The 17,048-nt window shown below is 47.8% G+C and overlaps 1 protein-coding gene across 3 annotated transcripts in view; it reads left to right on the top strand.

Moving 5' to 3' along the window:
* Positions 1-17,048, top strand: part of ZNF341 (zinc finger protein 341) — a 35,811-nt gene that overhangs the window by 11,233 nt on the left and 7,530 nt on the right. For all 3 annotated transcript variants that reach the window (XM_008568197.1, XM_008568195.1, XM_008568198.1), the window contains 6 exons: positions 245-335; positions 4,338-4,531; positions 6,930-7,120; positions 9,063-9,271; positions 15,765-15,861; positions 16,766-16,898. In XM_008568197.1, the coding sequence (XP_008566419.1) occupies positions 245-335; positions 4,338-4,531; positions 6,930-7,120; positions 9,063-9,271; positions 15,765-15,861; positions 16,766-16,898 (915 nt within the window). The remainder of the gene's footprint in view (positions 1-244; positions 336-4,337; positions 4,532-6,929; positions 7,121-9,062; positions 9,272-15,764; positions 15,862-16,765; positions 16,899-17,048) is intronic.

Raw genomic sequence — 17,048 nt, 5'->3', positions numbered from 1 at the left:
AGCAAAGGGGGGCCTCTGAGGGGCTTTTCATGCTTTCTCAGCCAGAGCCTGTCCTAGGCTTTCTTCCCTGCCCACTGTGAGAAGCTCTTCTGTGCCTCTTGCGTGGCCTGTGCATGGATGTACATTTCCTGGGGTGTGGGCTGTCTGGCCCCAGGTCCAGGAGGTGGAATGGCTGGGGGCTGCCCTTGGCACCCTCAGCTGTGCCCCCAGCCTCACCACCCCCTCCCCCCACTTTGTCTTTCAGCTGCAGGAAAGCCAAAGGCTCAGAAACTCAAGTGTTCATACTGTGACAAATCATTCACCAAAAACTTTGACCTGCAGCAGCATATCCGAAGGTACGCAGGCACGGAGGGCAGGTGGCTGCCAGGCAACCCTGGCTGGGGGACCATCTGTGTGGAATCGAGGCTCCCATCTCATCCCCCTTGCCTGGGTGGCAACCCAGGCCCCATCTATCCAGTCATGGTGTTCAGGCCTGTAGTCCACCTTAACATGGTTTTCCCTCTTTTCTTTCAGGAGCAGTGGTAGGGACCTGGGACAGTAGTGGGGCCTGCCCACCACAACGGGGAAGGTCAGGGTGGGGTGGGGTGGAGGAGGAAATGCACTTGAACTGAGAGAAGCTTTGCAGACATGTGGGGGTGCCTCTGTCCTCACCTCTGCAGAAAAGGCTGACCTACCACTGCTGCTGTGCTCTGCCAATATAACTCTATGAGTTCTCTGCTCACTCAGGACTAACCACGATACCTCTTGTCCAATGAACAGGCAAGAAGTCCCTCTGGGCTTTGATTTTTCCATCTGTGAAATGGATGGGTAGGCTTGTTCAATGTTTCTCACAGATTGGGATACATTGGTACATAAGATGATTTTAGGTGGTTCACAGATATGGTGTTGAAAAGTTCTAAAATATGTAATGAGAAAACTATTCTCTTTGCAATTTCAGTCCTTGAAGAGTTGATAGAGAAAGCCTCAATTTGGTGCCTGTCTTTAATGCCTCTTGTATACTGCTCATCTCCTAGAGAGCAACCTTCAGGTGCCAACCATGGAGGCAACAGCTTCTCTCTAGACCAGTTTCTCAACCGTGGCACTACTGACATTTCGCATTTTCGATGACATCATTATTTGCTGTGGGGGGCTGACCTGTACATTGTAGAATGCTTAGCAGATCCCCAACCTCTAATCATTAGATGCCAGTTTCACCCCACCCTCAGCTGTGACAACCAAAAATGTCTCCAAACATTGCCAAATGTCTCCTGGAGGGCAAAATCGATCTCAGTTGAGGACCACTGATCTACACTAGTGCTGTCAGTAGAACATTCTGCAATGATAGAAATGCTGAAAGTGGCACTGTCTAATATGGTAGCTGCTAACCACATATGGTTACTGAGAGCACTTGGAATGTGGCCAGTGCAACTAAGAAACTGAATTTTTAATTTCTTTTTTAAAATTTTTATTGAATCAGAATTGATTATACGTATTTTTGGCGTTCAACATTGAGATATGTTGATCAAATCAATATTACTAGCATATATATTGTTACAAATCATAATTATTCTTTATGCCCCTTGTCCAATCCCTCCCCATCCCCTTTTCGCTCCCCCTTGCCCCCTCTAATTATCCTAGATTTCTTCTCTCCCTCTGAAAGAATAATGGTTGCTCTGTTGATTTGCTGCCAAAATGATCTGTCCAATGCTGAGAGGCATGATCAGGTCCCCCAATACAATCACAGAGCAGATGCCTCTTCTGTCACTCTGAAATGGGCTCTGAGGGGAAAGACATCCTCCTTCTTTCTTTATCTCTGCTGGTGACTCTTCTTGTGTCAATGCACTCCTCCAGTGGCTGGTGGACCATCTGCGTGGTAGTTGTGGCGTCTAGCTGACTTTGCAGCAGCCATAGATATTGTGGTGGCTGCGTGGGCCACCCACATGGAGGAGATGATTTTAGCATGTACCTTGGTGCTGGCAGTGTGCCTGGTTGTGGAGAGTGTCCGATCCCTGGCTCCATACCCCGAGTCCCTGGGCGTGTCCCGAGGCACTGGCATGGTGAGCCTGGTTGCAGGAGGGGGGTCTGGTCCCCTTCTCCATGCCCTGGGACCCTGTGCAGGCCCTGAGGCGCTGAAGAGATGTGCCTGGTTGCGGGGCGGGGGGTCTGGTCCCCTTTTCCATGTCTCAGGCCCCTAGGTGGGGCCCTGAGGCATTGTCACGGTGTTCCTAGGTCTGGGAAGGGGGTCTAGTCCCCAGCTGCTAGCTCCATGTCCCCCAGTGGGACCCGAGGCATTGGTGGTGTGCCTGGATGTGGGAGTGGGGTCTGGTCCTGGCTCTAATCCTCAGGCTCCTGGGCAGGGCCCCGAGGTGCTGGTCGTGTGAGTGGTTGTGGTCCTGCCCCTGGCTCTATGCCTCATGTCCCGTGGTGGGCCCTAAGGCATTGCTGGCATGCCTGGGCCAGAACCAACTTTTTGTCCTATGCTTACTTCTAACATGGAGGAACTTCCTGTGGGAACCAGTACTTGAGCTGTGTGGTTGAATAAATTGCTGCTTTGCTGCTGATTCCCTAGGGAAGGCTTTTTGTGCAGCTCAGGGTTTAATGGTTGACCTTATAGGTACTTCCGGCTCTCCAGGTATTCGGTGCACCTGGGTTGTGTAGAAACTCCAATCTGAGCCTGAATTTTTTCATCAAATTGAACTCAATGCAATTCTGCATTCCTGACCAGTCCCCTCTGAGTGGTCCTGAATTGATTGGGGGGCAGATCAGCTGTCCTTGCTGTGTCCCAGTGTTCTCCTGGTGGGCCCGTCTCCCCCACCACCCATGCTCCAAACACTTCCCATGGGACAGGCCCTGTGCCAGTCCCTTGCGGTGACTCACCGGTTCTGAATGGCTCCCCTTTTTCAGCTGTTCTGGCCCCTCGCTCCTGCACGGGAACCCTAGTAGTGAACTTGCTGTCCTGGGGGTCACCAAAGTAACTCCATATGAAGGGCACAGCTGGGCCGGCCCCCTGGCTCACTCGGGAGAGTGTGGCGCTGGGAGCACAGCGGTGCTGGTAGCGCTGAGGCCGCGGTTTCGGATCCTATATAGGGATGGCCGGTGTGCTCACTGGCTGAATGCGGTGCAGGCGACACCAAGCCAAGGGTTACGAACCCCTTACCGGTCACAAAAAAAAAAAAAATGAAGGGCACAGCTGCGGCTTCTGCCGGCTCCTGCTCCATGCGCTCCAGCATTAAAGTGGCCGCAGCCTGAAATGCTGAGAGCAGTTTTTTCTCCCTCTCATCGTGGTTTCTCCCACCTTTATGAACTCCGTAGGTCTCTCCTCCTCATCCCCTGAGCTCCAGTGGCCCCAGCTTGGCTGATGTTATATATATATATATATTTTTTGTCTTTTGTCTTTTTCCGTGTCCGGCAACGGATCGCAACCCTCAGTGTTTCCCCCGTACCGGACCGGGGACCGGCAACGGGATTGCAACCCTCGGCGTTGCTCCCGCGCCTTGCTCAGCCAGTGAGCGGGAACCGGTCTGCATGTGGGATCCGAACCCTCGGGCGGGAGCGCCGCCACGCTTCCCAAGTGGCGCACTTATCCAGTGCGCCACCGGGCCAGCCCCTGATGTTATATTTTTATAGTTGTAAATTTGTTGATTTGTAGGAGAGGGTGATGCTGGGGACCGTCTATTCCGCCATCTTCTGAATTTTTAATTAAATTAAATTAATTAATTAATTAATCAATTTTTTGCAGCTAACTGGTACAGGGATCCGAACCTGTGACTTTGGTGTTATAAGGCTGTGCTCTCATCAACTGAGTTAACCAGCCAGCCCTATTTTATTTTAACGAATTTATATGTTAATAGTTCCATGTGGCTTGTGTCTACATTATTGGACAGTGCAGCTCTAGATTTTGCAATTTTGGGGGTTATTTTGTATTTATGACAAGTTTATTTAAATAATTTTAAAATTATTTTAAGTTTTAAAAAAGCACATTGATTTGAAGTAAAGCAAATTGTGGTACAAGTGCTGTGCTGTGACAGCTAAGATGTTTTCTCCTTCGAGTAACGGAAGTCCCCACTTAAATGGACTTAAACAATTAGGAAATGTTTTATTTCACAGTACAAGATGGTCACAGAAGAGGTCAGCTCAGGGTTGGCTGATTCAGCAGCTCAGTAATGTGTTCAAGGGCCTGAGGTCTTTCCATCTCTGGTCTGCCTGCCTCAGTGAGAGGGCTTGTCCCCATGGTGTTGGAGTGGTGGCCAGCAGCATCTGGATGCTCCCTCTGGGCCTTCCTGGTGGCTGTGAGCTCTGGGGCTGAGGCCGTGTCTGTATTCCTACGCGACGGTGCTGACAAGCCTTGTTTCCCGCAGCCACACCGGTGAGAAGCCCTTCCAGTGCATTGCATGTGGCCGTGCCTTTGCCCAGAAGTCTAATGTCAAGAAACACATGCAGACCCACAAGGTGTGGCCTCCAGGACGCAGTGGTAGCACCGTTTCTCGCAACTCTGTGACAGTACAGGTCATGGCTCTGAACCCCAGCAGGGAGGATGATGAGGAAAACACAGGTGGGTGGAAATGGGGAATGCCACTCTCCCCACACCTCTCCTCTGCTGCTTCACAGGTTTTGTTGCTAGCTGTGTGACCTTGGACACATTCCTTGACCTCTCTGGGCTTTAGTGTACTTTATAAATAGGATGAAAGGAAGGATGACAAATACGAGGGTATTTTAAGAAATTCATGGAAAAATAGAATTGAAAGATAATGTGAATCTTTCCATGAACTTTTTTTTTTTTTGGTAGTTGGCTGTTGCAGGGATTGAACCCTGGACCTTGGTGTTATCAGCACCATGCTCTAACCAACCGAGTTAACTAGCAAGCCCTTTCGTGAACCTTTTGAATTACCCTAGTATACAATCTGTGTGGCATTACTCTGATACTATGGCCATGCTAGACATCACTAATCAATCACATTTTTTTGTTTCCAAGCCTGTATCCCATCTCAGAATCTATTTTCTTTTTTTTTTTTCCTTTTTGTCTTTTTTACTGACCGGTAACGGGATCGCAACCCTCGGTGTCGCGCCCGTACCGGGGACCGGCAACAGGATCGCAACCCTCGGTGTTGCGTCCGCACCGGGGACTGGCAACGGGATCGCAACCCTCAGTGTTGTGCCCGCACCTCGCTCAGCCAGTGAGTGGGAACCGGTCTGTATGTGGGATCCAAACCCTCGGCGGGAGCGCCCGGCGCACTCTCCAGTGCGCCACCGGGCCGGCCCTCAGAATCTATTTTCAATATATTGCTCCAAGCAGTCACTATACAGGCAGTTACTATAGTTGATCAGGAGTTGAAACCTATTTGACCCCTGTGTACAACTGGTGTCCAAAGCCCTTTATCCATCCTGGGATTCTCATCTAATCATTGATTTTCCCTGAGCTCATGATCCTGTTTCTGATATTGATTTAATTCCTCACCTGCATGAGAGCTGAGGACTTACTAGGTTTACAGCAGTGCTGTCCAGCAGAAATATAATATAAACAACATAGATCATTTAAAATTTTCTAGTAGCTATTTTAAAAACAGTTTAAAAATATGAAGTTAGGGCCGGCCCGTGGCTCACTCGGGAGAGTGCGGTGCTGATAACACCAAGGCCCCGGGTTCGGATCCCACATAGGGATGGCCGGTTCGCTCACTGGCTGAGCGTGGTGCTGACAACACCAAGTCAAGGGTTAAGATCCCCTTACCGGTCATCTTTTAAAAAAAAAAAAAATATATATATATATGAAGTTAATTTTAATCATATATTTTATTTAACCCAATGTATTAATATCATTTTAACATGTAATATAAAGAAATTATTAGTGAGATATTTTATATTCCTTTTTTTTTTTTGCAGCTGGCCAGTACAGGGATTCAAATCCTTGACCTTGGTATCATCAACACCATGCTCTAACCAAGTGAGCTAAACAGCCAGCCCTCTACATTCATTTTTAGTACTACATTTTTGACATCCAGTGTATATTTCCATTTATAGCACATCTGGATTTTGGACTGACCACATTTTAAGTTCTCAGTAGCCACACATGGCTCATGGCCACTGGATTGACAGCGCAGGGCCAGAGCCTAAGCCTTTCTCATGCAGCCCCAAGGGTAAGCAATGCCAGCCACATGGCAGCTAATGAAGGGGGTGTTTTGCTGGGCAAGCAACATGTGGCCACTTTTCTCTAACCTCCCATCATGCTTGCTGTTGGAACTATCCCTACTGTGTGCCCTCTGAATTCTTGTGAGCCCCTTAGAGAAGAAACCATTTCTTCCATTTCTTTCAAAACTTGTACATACCTAGCACCAAAGGTTCAACCATTTTACAAACATTTATGGAGGCCTACTATATGCCAGGCCGCTGAGCCTACAGAGATGAGATCAGAGGTCTCTGATGCAAAGGAGATGGAGGAACAGTCTAGTGAGGGAAGGACAGTAAAACAGATGACTATCATTAGAACAAGGAGTGCTGGCTTGGTTGGTTAGAGCATGGTCCTTATAAACACCAAGGTCAAGGGTTCGATCCCTGTACTGGCCAGCTGCCAAAAAAAAAAAATTAGAACAAGGTGCTGAGGAGGCATTAATAGTAAAACTAGCAGGGATGCTCTGAATTTTTGATAACCATGGAGAGGTCTACAGTGTCCGAGAGGAAGGCAAGGGAACAGAGACTTCAGGAAATAGGTGTTTCTCAATCAGATTGTAAGTATTACAGTATTTTAGCATCTGCAATGGTCATATCAGTGCACATCAGCTAAATGTGGGTGCAGCACCCTGAGCACAGTATCCAACACCAAGCACATAATAGGTGGTGGGGTGAACACAGAGGAACACGCAACAGGCATTCTGGGGGTCCTTCCTGAATGGCGTGGCTCCGTGTCCTGGCTCTTCTTGACCTTTCTCAGTGACTTCCCTCCCTGGCTTTCCCCATAGGGTTGGGCCAGACCCTGGCGAGTACACCTCAGGCCCAGGCCTTGCCTTCGGCCAGCAAGGACGAGGGGGATAAGCTGGAGACCAAGCAGGTGGTCCTCATCGATAGCTCCTACCTGTGCCAGTTCTGTCCCAACAAGTTCAGCACGTACTTCCAGCTCAAGTCCCACATGACCCAGCATAAGAATGAGCAGGTAGGTGGGTGGCAGGCAGCAGGGGTGATAGCCACCAGAGTTGTGAGCCTTGGCTGGTGTCAGGGTCTTGAATGCTACCTAGAAAGGGGTGAGCATCAGTCAATCAAATCTTTATCCACAGCTCTCACTTTTTCCTTAGGATAGATTCCCAGCATGGGGGTTGGTGGAGTGAGGTTAGGTTACCCTTGGGGCAAATCACAGAAAACTTTGACTCAAACTGATTTAAACAGTTAGGGAATTTGTCATCTCACATAACAAGAGGCTTGAGGCAAGGTAGCTGCAGGCCTGAGATGATCAGTTGACTCAGTCCAGCATCAAGGACCCTGTGTCTTTCCTGCTGTGGTCTCTGCCATTTCAGGGGTGGCCTTGTCCTTTACTGATGGCTCACCTTGTGATCCTGGGATGGTGATCACTCTTTCTAGGCAGCAGTTCAGACATAGTATTATCCATGAACAAAAAGGAGTTATCTTTTCTGTCTTGTTTAGGAGCAAGGAAACCTTTCCTAGAAGCACTCTGTAGATCTCTCATTGGTCAGGGCCAGTGCATGTGCTCTGTCACTTAGGAATTCACTATTGTGCTGCAAATAATAGAAAACTGGCTTAAGAGTTAGGGTTTTACTTCTCTCACATCAAAAGAAGTCCATAAGTAGGCAGTGTTGGGCTTGAATTGCAGGTCAGATATCTCATCATGGACTCAGGCTCCTTATAGCTTCTTCTAGCTTTCTGCTCTGCCATCCTTAGCTTGTAGCATTTATCCTCAAGGTTGAAAGAGGGCTGCTGTATCTCTGTCTACTGCATCTATATTCCAGTCAGGACAAATGCAAAAAGCAGAGGGGATTTCTCCTAGGAAGCTTTTGCCTTTTCCTTCTGAGTGATGCCATTCCCTAAGACTGTTGGCTACATATTATTGGCAAGAAAGGAGTCACATGGATGACACTAAATACAAGGGAGCCAGGGGGATCAAGTGTCTTAACTAGGCATGTTGCCACCCTGAGCAAATCAGGGCTCACTTTGTTAGGAAAAGGAAGTGTGTGATATTGTGTAGGCAACCAGGAGTATGTACCACTTATCAAAGTATAATCTTCAAAATGTTAAAAACGTAATTTTCATGCAAATGAAACTCTGAACATGAGTCAGAATTTTACTTAACTCGTTAATGAGAGAGTTGGAAAAATGACAAAGCAGGTTCAAAAGAAGATATGAGACACTGATATCTATACCTGTATATAATTGTCAATGAAAAAAAAGGAATACTGAAGTCAGGTTGCTAAGTTAGACACAAATCTGGTTAATATCCTACAGGGCAACAAAATTTATGACCTTTCGGATTATCTTCTATGCCTGATAAAAATTAGTTACATCGGATCAGCTTTTGATAAGTTAACAATTAACTTTAGAGTCTGGGTCCTAGTCATTAGTAAAGTCACAACTAGCCACATCCCCCAGAGACTGAGATGACCCTAGGCAGCTTGTTAGACAGCAGTTCTCAAAGTGAGGTGCTCAGACCAGCAGCATCTGCATCACCAGATTATTCCTCATTAGGAACTGCACATAGTCAGGCCACCCAGACCTACCGAATCAGATCCTCTGGGCATAGTGCCCAGCCATCTGTGATTCTGATCCCCGCTCATGTTTGAGAGGCACTACTCCAGCATGACATTGAATGGACATGCTGTCACCATTTCACTGTATTTCCAGGTCTTAGATAATTTTTCTAAATACACTCGGGCCACACAGAGCGTGAGGGAGGGGTAATGGGGCCATTGTCATTGTGAGGAGGGAACCCTCTAATTAAAATGAAACTGGAGTTCCAGCAGCAGGGGAACAGGGGGACCAGTAGTCAGGTCATCCACTAGCAGTGTTCAAGGCCAATATCACAGGACAGGGAGTGGCAGTGGGCAGGTCTCCTGCCTCCCCTTACCTGCCCAGCATCCTCCCTCCAGGTGTACAAGTGCGTTGTCAAAAGCTGTGCTCAGACGTTCCCAAAGCTTGACACATTTCTGGAGCACATCAAGAGCCACCAGGAAGAGCTGAGCTACCGGTGCCACCTCTGTGGCAAGGACTTCCCCTCGTTGTACGACCTGGGCGTGCACCAGTACTCCCATAGCCTCCTGCCGCAGCACAGCCCCAAGAAGGACAACACCGTCTACAAGTACGTGTCCTCATGCTTCCCTCTCCTGTGTGGACGGGTGGGAGGTAGGGAGCCCGGGGGTCTGTGGCCTTGCTGGTTCTGACTACTCAGCACCAGTGGGATACCTCAAAGGGGAAACTAAGGCTCTGGGCTGGGTCCAGCCTGCAGAAAGGATTCTGGGACTTGGCATTGGTGGGGGTAAAGATGTTGGCTCTTCTTATATCATTCTTCAACTTGACAGACATTTATCCTAAAAAAATCCTTAAAAAGGGAAACCAGCATTTCCTTGTTCACAGTGGGAAAAAAGTGCTTTTTTTTTTTTTTTTAAAGATGACCGGTAAGGGGATCTTAACCCTTGACTTGGTGATGTCAGCACCACTCTCTCCCAAGTGATCTAACCGGCCATCCCAATATAGGGATCCAAACCCGTGGCCTTGGTGTTATCAACACCACACTCTCCCAAGAGAGCCACAGGCCGGCCCTAAAAATGTTTTTTTCTAAACTGAAAAATTACGAAAATAGCACTTTGTCTCACAATCTACAAAATTTCGAGTACAGTCAAAACAGTACACTGATTCTTAGAAAGAAAAAAGAATGTACAAGCCCATATTTGAAAGCAAAAATAATAAAATTAAAATTGGTTTGTTTTATAATCTATAAAATTTAGATTATAGTTGAAGCTATGCTGATCCTTAGAATGAACAAGGAATGAATCAAGTATAGATTTTATTCGGCGAAATTTTTTCTGATAATCCTTTACATCACTTTAGTCTTCCACTGTGATCGTAGAGAGGGTCCCTCTGGCAGAAATCATGAGGGGCTCTCTCAGCTTTGCCACACACTTTTAATCCCTAGACCTTCAAATCATTCTCTTTGGAGCTTTTGATCCTGTGATCATCCTTCTCGAGTTTCTCTCCCTTGACTGTTTTCCAGTCCCTGTGCCAGGCCCTCCTTTGTTGATGGTGTTGTTATCTGCAGATATCCAATATCACTTTGATGAAATCCCACATTTTTGCCCTGTGGTCATTTTGCTGTACATTTTCCCTTTGTCATCTGGAAGCAACTGCCTCCAAAGCCCAGGAGTGCATGGTGACAGATTGTGTGAAAGGCGAGAAGGGGTGTTTGTCTGGGGACTCCTTCAGTTCATTGGTGGATATTTCCATGTTAGAATGGCTTTTGCTTCTCTATACAAACTTTTATATACAGGGACTTGGCTGATGATTCTGTTAATGGGGACTCCTGTGACTCCTGGATGAGGCTTCCAGGGTTCAAAGATAAGTAAACATAGATTTTGAGCTTAGAATGCATGGCCTGCTCAGGGAGATGGGTGTGTAAACAATGCTTACCATACACTGTGATGAAATGCTGTTATGTACATATGTATAAGGTATAGAAGAACCGCAGTGGGAGGCAGGCCAGGGAAGCTGTCCCAGGAGCAGTGGTATCTGAACTGGGTTTTGAAAGATGAATAGGAGTTTGCCAGGTAGGTATGGATGGGGTAGAGTGCATACCTAGCAGGAGGAACAGCAAGTGTGGAGATATAAAATAAAATAGCAAGTATTTTAGAAAGACTGTTGTATGGAGTGGAAGTGGGAGGAGATGTTTAGATGGGGACCATGGGAAAAGTGGGGCCAGGGCATGAAGGTTAGTATAGAAATTACAAGAGCTTTGAGAATTTGGCAGAGGAACTGGGACTCAAGAAATGGAGTGTAGGGCAGTTTACTCCCAGGAAGACTGGGAAATGGGACCTGAGAGGCAGGAAAGCTGAGCAAAGCTTTGGCCTGTCAAGGGGTGGAGATTTCTAGGTAGCAATGAATAATTCCCATTCGTCCTCAGGGGGAATTTTCTTCTGCTTTTGCCATTCCAATCTGTGGATTATCTGTGAGTTCCTGTGGCTGTGTGGCTCTGGAGTGAGATGCCAAGTAAAAGGAAGGGAGCACCGACTTAGGGACATCGATCCCTGCAATCCTTCCTGGAGCAAGGTGGTGTTCTCCCCATTTTGAAGATGAGAACACTGAGGCTCAGAGAGGAGAAGTGACCAGCCCACCAGAGTGACAACATCAGGGCACAGCTGGGATTTGGACCCTAGTCTGAGACTTTGGAAGCCTCACAGCTCTGGTCTTGGAGTTCGCAGGCTGAGGGTTGAGCCCAATGCAGATGGCCCTGTTCAATTCTCCTGAAGGGTCAGAGTGCCAGTGGCCTCTTGTAGACACCAGAGATGCTGTCCCTGCCAAAAGTTAGGCCCGAGGAGGCAGGCCGCTGTCTGGATTGCCTGAGGGTGGAATGGTGTCATGGTAACACTAAGGGTTCTGGAGCCACCTGCCTGTGCTCAAATTCCATCTCAACTGCAAACCTGATGGATTAGTGTGGGTGAGGTATTCAGACACCCTGGGCCTCAGTTTCTTCATCTGTGAAATGGGGATCATAATAGTGCCTACTCTATTGGACGCGCCTACCATATTGGATTATTTGTAAGGATCAAGTAAGAAAAGGATGAGGTACTTAAACATGGTGCCTGGAACATAGTAAGTGCTCAATAAATGTGATTGCTACAATTATTATTATTTGTATTATTTAGATATAGATTTGGCTGCATGCAATAGACACCCAGAATAAAAGTGGCTTAAACAATGTGAGAGCTGATTTCTCAAAGTGACATTTCAGGGGGTGTGGTGGCTTCACCCTATTTTCAGGGGTCCAGGTCCTGTCACTTTGGCTGCTCTGTTCTCTTTGAGCCCAATTGCCTTGGCCTGCCTGTGGGTACTTCCCCAAACCTCTCAAGTAAATTTCATGCATTCCACTATATCTTTACTATACATTTTTTTCTTTTAAAAATAAGATTTATTGATTTTTTTCCCCATAATTACAAAAGTCATACATGATTAATGCAGAGAAAAGGATTTTTTCCTTTTTGTCTTTTTTTCGTGTCCGGCAACGGATCGCAACCCTCAGTGTCGCGCCCGTACCGGACCGGGACCGGCAACGGGATCGCAACCCTCGGTGTTGCTCCCGCCCCTTGCTCAGCCAGTGAGCGGCCGGTCTGTATGTGGGATCCGAACCCTCGGCGGGAGCGCCACCGCGCTTCCCAAGCGGTGCACTATAGCAGTGCGCCACCGGGCCGGCCCGAGAAAAGGATTTTTAAAAAACCATGCAACCCTATACTAGACAGCTGCCCCCCCCCAAAATAATAAATGGCATAAAAACCCACACAAAAACAAAAAAACACAACTCTGTCATACAAAGATTACCACTGTTAACCTCTTGGTGTATGTCCTTTCATATATATCTGTAATAAATATGTTTATTGATATTGATAGATATAAATATCACAGACTATAATTGAGTCAATTATATCAATATCAATATCCTAAACACAGCCACTGAATTTGGTGAAAATTCATCATATTATCTTTCTATTATGCAACATCCAACAAACAGACTGAAACTTAATGGGATCAATCTATACTTGGTCTTATCACTTAAAACTTTTGCATTGAAAACTAATATGGACGCCTTTGCATTTCGGTGCTATAGACTTGCCTCTTAAACAGCTACTTAATATTCCATTGTACATCGATGTGCTGTAATTTATTTAAGTCATCCCCCATTGCTGGATAGTTGGGTTATTTTCAGTTTGTCACTGGCATAAACAGTGCTACCAGGAACAACTTTAGACATACTCCTTTGCTCACTTGTAAGTTCCTAGAAGCGATTTTGCAGGTCAAAGATCTAAGGGAGTTTTAAGAAAGATTAATTGCCTACTTCAAAAAGTAATTGTTAGGGGCCGGCCCGGTGGCGCACTGCTACAGTGTGCCGCTTGGGAGCGCGGCAGCGCTCCCGCCGAGGGTTCGGATCCCACATACAGACTGGTTCCCGCTCACTGGCTGAGCGAGGTGCGGGCGCAGCACCGAGGGTTGCGATCCCGTTGCCGGTCCCGGTCCGGTACGGGCGCGACACTGAGGGTTGCGGTCCGTTGCTGGACATGAAAAACAAAAAGACAAAAAGGAAAAAAAAAAAAAAAAAAGTAATTGTTAGGGCCGGCCCGGTGGCACACTGCTACAGTGCGCCGCTTGGGAGCGCGGCGGCCCTCCCACCGAGGGTTTGGATCCCACATACAGACCGGTTCCCGCTCACTGGCTGAGCGAGGTGCGGGCGCAGCACCGAGGGTTGCGATCCCGTTGCCGGTCCCGGTCCGGTACGGGCGCGACACTGAGGGTTGCGATCCGTTGCCGGACACGAAAAAAGACAAAAAGGAAAAAAAAAAAAGTAATTGTATGTGCATGCAGCTCAATATTTTAAAACTACAAAAGGGCATAGGGAGAAAAGGAATTCCCCATCCACCCTGACCCACTTCCCCATATCACAGGCAATCATGTTCAAAAAATATTCTTTTCAAACTATGTATTTTGACCTGGTTTTAGACTTCCAGTAAAGTTACAAGAATAGTACAGAGAATTCCCATGTATACCCTTCACCCAGATTTCCCAACTGTTAACGTTTTACCGCATTTCTCTATCATGTCTGAGGTATTTGAGAGTAATTTGCAAACATGATGTCCCTTTACTTCAGTGTGTATTTCCTAGAAAACAAGGATAACCTCTTACATAAGCACAGCATAGTTATCAAAATCAGGACGTTACCCTCAGTACCGTTCTGTTATCTAATCTACAGGCCTTATTCAAAATTTTCCAATTGCTCCAATAACAGACTTTATAGAAAAAGAAAAACCGTTTTTCCTGGCCCAAGATCCAACCAGCATCATACATTGCATTCTGTTGTCATGTCTCTTTAGTCTCCTTTAAGCTGGAACAGTTCCTCGTTCTTTGCCTTTTGTGCCCTTGATATTGTTGAAGAGTATAGACAAGTTATTTTGTAGAATGTCCTAGGTTTGAATCTGCCTGATTTCATCCCATGATTAGATCCAGAATGTACACTTTGGGCAGGAATATCACAAATGACACTGTGTCCCTCTCCGTGTATCATGTCAGGAGGCACGTGATGTTGATTCATCCCATTCCTGGTGATGTTACCTTGGATCACTTAGTTAAGGTGGTGTTTCTGGCAAGGAGTTTTCATTTTCATGACTATTGCCAAACTAACTCCCTGTACAAACCTGTCTCCTCCCCTGGAGCCTGTGAGATTCTGTCCTCTCCCACCTCCCCAGCTTCTTAGGTCTCTGCCCTCTTGGAAGCCCTGTTCCCTCCCCCCACCCCTGCCTTTCTTTATTGCCATCTGTAGGCATTTTCAGAGTGTGGTCTGAGGGGTCCCCTGAGCCCACCACAGGTGCAGCCTGCCTGGGGTTTCCCATGGGTGACACTGGTGTACAGAACAACAGGGCCCATGTTTCTGTTTTTGACATGATTTGTCCACCTGCCTCTGACATTCCTCATGGGTATCTCATGGTGGATGGGTCCCTTTGCTGGCAAGTGTTTTTGTGGTGGGGAGATGGTGGCGTCTTTTCTTCCTTCAGAGTGGTCCATGACCTGGAACTGCTGTTCCGAAGGCACATTAGCCACAAAAATGTTAAGAATAGAGACCATGTATGTAGTGCTTTGTGGCTTATGAGCTGTTTGCCAAGGTTGTGTCTTTTGACTCTATGTCTATCTTAAGAGTGAACGAGAGTCAGGTCCGATTGGGATTCCTACCCCATTTTATGGATGAGGAAACTGAGAGGGTCAGAGAAGGAGCTGGGCCTGGATCCCTGTCTGTCTGACTCTTTCATGGAACAGATTCCCACTGGTGCTCAGAGCAAGTTGTGAACTGGAAAGATCCCACCCTGCGGCAGGGACCACTTGCTAGTGGAGGAGACAGATAGTAACAAAGTAAGCAAATAAATAAAATAATTCCAGATAATAAGTGCTAAGAAGAAAATAAAACTGGGTGACATAATGGGCAGTGGCTGGGGGTGTATGGTGGGGAGCAATTTGAGACAGGGTGGTTGAGGGCCTCTCTGAGGAGGTGACATTTGCACTGAGACATGAGGGATGAGAAGGCACTGCCTGGGGAAGACTTGGGGAAGAATGTTCCAGGTACCAGGACAGCAAGTGCAAAGGCCCTGAGGTAGGAATGGGTTTGGTGTGTTCAAGGTACATGCAGGAGGCCAGGGGCCAAAGCAGGGTGAGGATGGTGGGGAGCGGAGAAAGATGAGGTCTGAGAGGTGGGAGTGAGTCACACCGTAGGGTCTTGTAGGCCAACATGGGCAGTTTTAAGCAACAGTGTGACACAGTCTCATTTTCATTTTTAAGGGCTCCTGCTGGCTGCCTTGTAAAGAACAGACTACAGTGGGCAGGGTGGGGACAGGGAGGCCAGTGAGGAGGCTACTGCACATGTCTGAGCAAGATCTGATGGCCGCTCAGATGAGAACAGAGGTGGTGGCAAGCGAGAAGAGTGGACAGATTTGAGAATGAGTTAAATATAGGATTTTGCCTCCTAATGTTGGTCCTGGGGTGGTGGGGTGCTGGTTCCTGTGCCTGCTGGGTCTCCTTTCTCACCTCTCCTGCTCCTTCCCACTTAGGTGTGTCAAATGTGTCAACAAGTACTCCACCCCCGAGGCCCTGGAGCACCACCTGCAGACTGCCACGCACAACTTCCCCTGCCCGCACTGCCAGAAGGTGGGTGCCGCTGCCTCCTTTCCCAGGGCCTGGGCCATCATAGGGGTGATGAGGTGGTGGGGGAATCCTCCCCCTTTCCTTCTCCCTTCCTATGATATGCCAGATGCTGTTTTGAGCATTTACCTGAATTGACTCATTGAACCCTAGAGGGTAGATGTACTATTACTATCCCCATTTTACAGATGGGGAAACCAAGGCACAGAATGTTCACCCAGGTAGGAAATGGTGGGGCTAACAAGTAGTGGGGCAGCTGGGTTTGTGCCTTGATTACTTCTCCACCAAATGAATGAAAGAATGAATGAATGCCCTTCATCTGCCTGGGTTGGAAAGAGACTTTTGGCTTCTGTGTTTTCTGGCTTTTTATTACCCCTCCATTCATTTCCTTAGTTATTTGTGCATTTTTTCATTCATTCTTTTACATGTCATTTATTTGACTATCCTGACTGTCCTAGGAAATGAAAGCCCCTCTCTGCTCCCTTGGAACTCCATTGTAAGCAAAGGGCTATAATTCAGTGGGTTAAATGTAGACTTAAAAATGTGGGTGGACATTCAGGTGTAGAATTTGCTTTTCCTGGCATGGTGCTGAGGAGTCAGGGAAGGATTTACAGAGCAGCGAAACTTGAGTTGGGTCTTGAAGGATAAGCAGGAATTTGTCAGACTAAGAGAGAAAGGGCCTCTAGGTAGGAAGAACATTGTGGGCAGAAGCTCTGAGCAGGCATGTTTTGGCTGGGTTCATGGGCAAGTAGGGGGAGCCATGAGGTGCTAAGGACCCTGGCCCTTGGTAGGCAGAAAGGAAGGTGTCTCCATAGGGATTGGAAATGAGGGGACCCGGAGCTCAGAAGGTGGCAATGGAGGGGGGGGGCCTGGTGAGTCAGACCCGAAGCCCACACTTCTCGTCCACCAGGTGTTCCCTTGTGAACGCTACCTGCGGCGTCACCTGCCCACCCATGGCAGTGGGGGCAGGTTCAAGTGCCAGGTGTGCAAGAAGTTCTTCCGGCGGGAGCACTACCTCAAACTGCACGCCCACATCCACTCAGGTGGGTACCCTGCACCCCACCGACTCCTGCCCAGCCCCCTTTGCCTCCCCCAGCCTCTCCTCATCCCTTTCTCTGTCCTCTTGCTATGCCCTCTGACCCTCCTCTTTATCTCCCTTCCACCCCCCTACCCCCACCCCCTCCAGCCCCCCC

This window comes from Galeopterus variegatus, unplaced genomic scaffold (genome assembly GCF_000696425.1).
Source record: "Galeopterus variegatus unplaced genomic scaffold, G_variegatus-3.0.2 Scaffold386, whole genome shotgun sequence".
NCBI classification, from domain to species: domain Eukaryota; kingdom Metazoa; phylum Chordata; class Mammalia; order Dermoptera; family Cynocephalidae; genus Galeopterus; species Galeopterus variegatus.
Note: the sequence above shows the minus strand (reverse complement) of the source record. Positions and strands in the feature narration are given on the sequence as shown.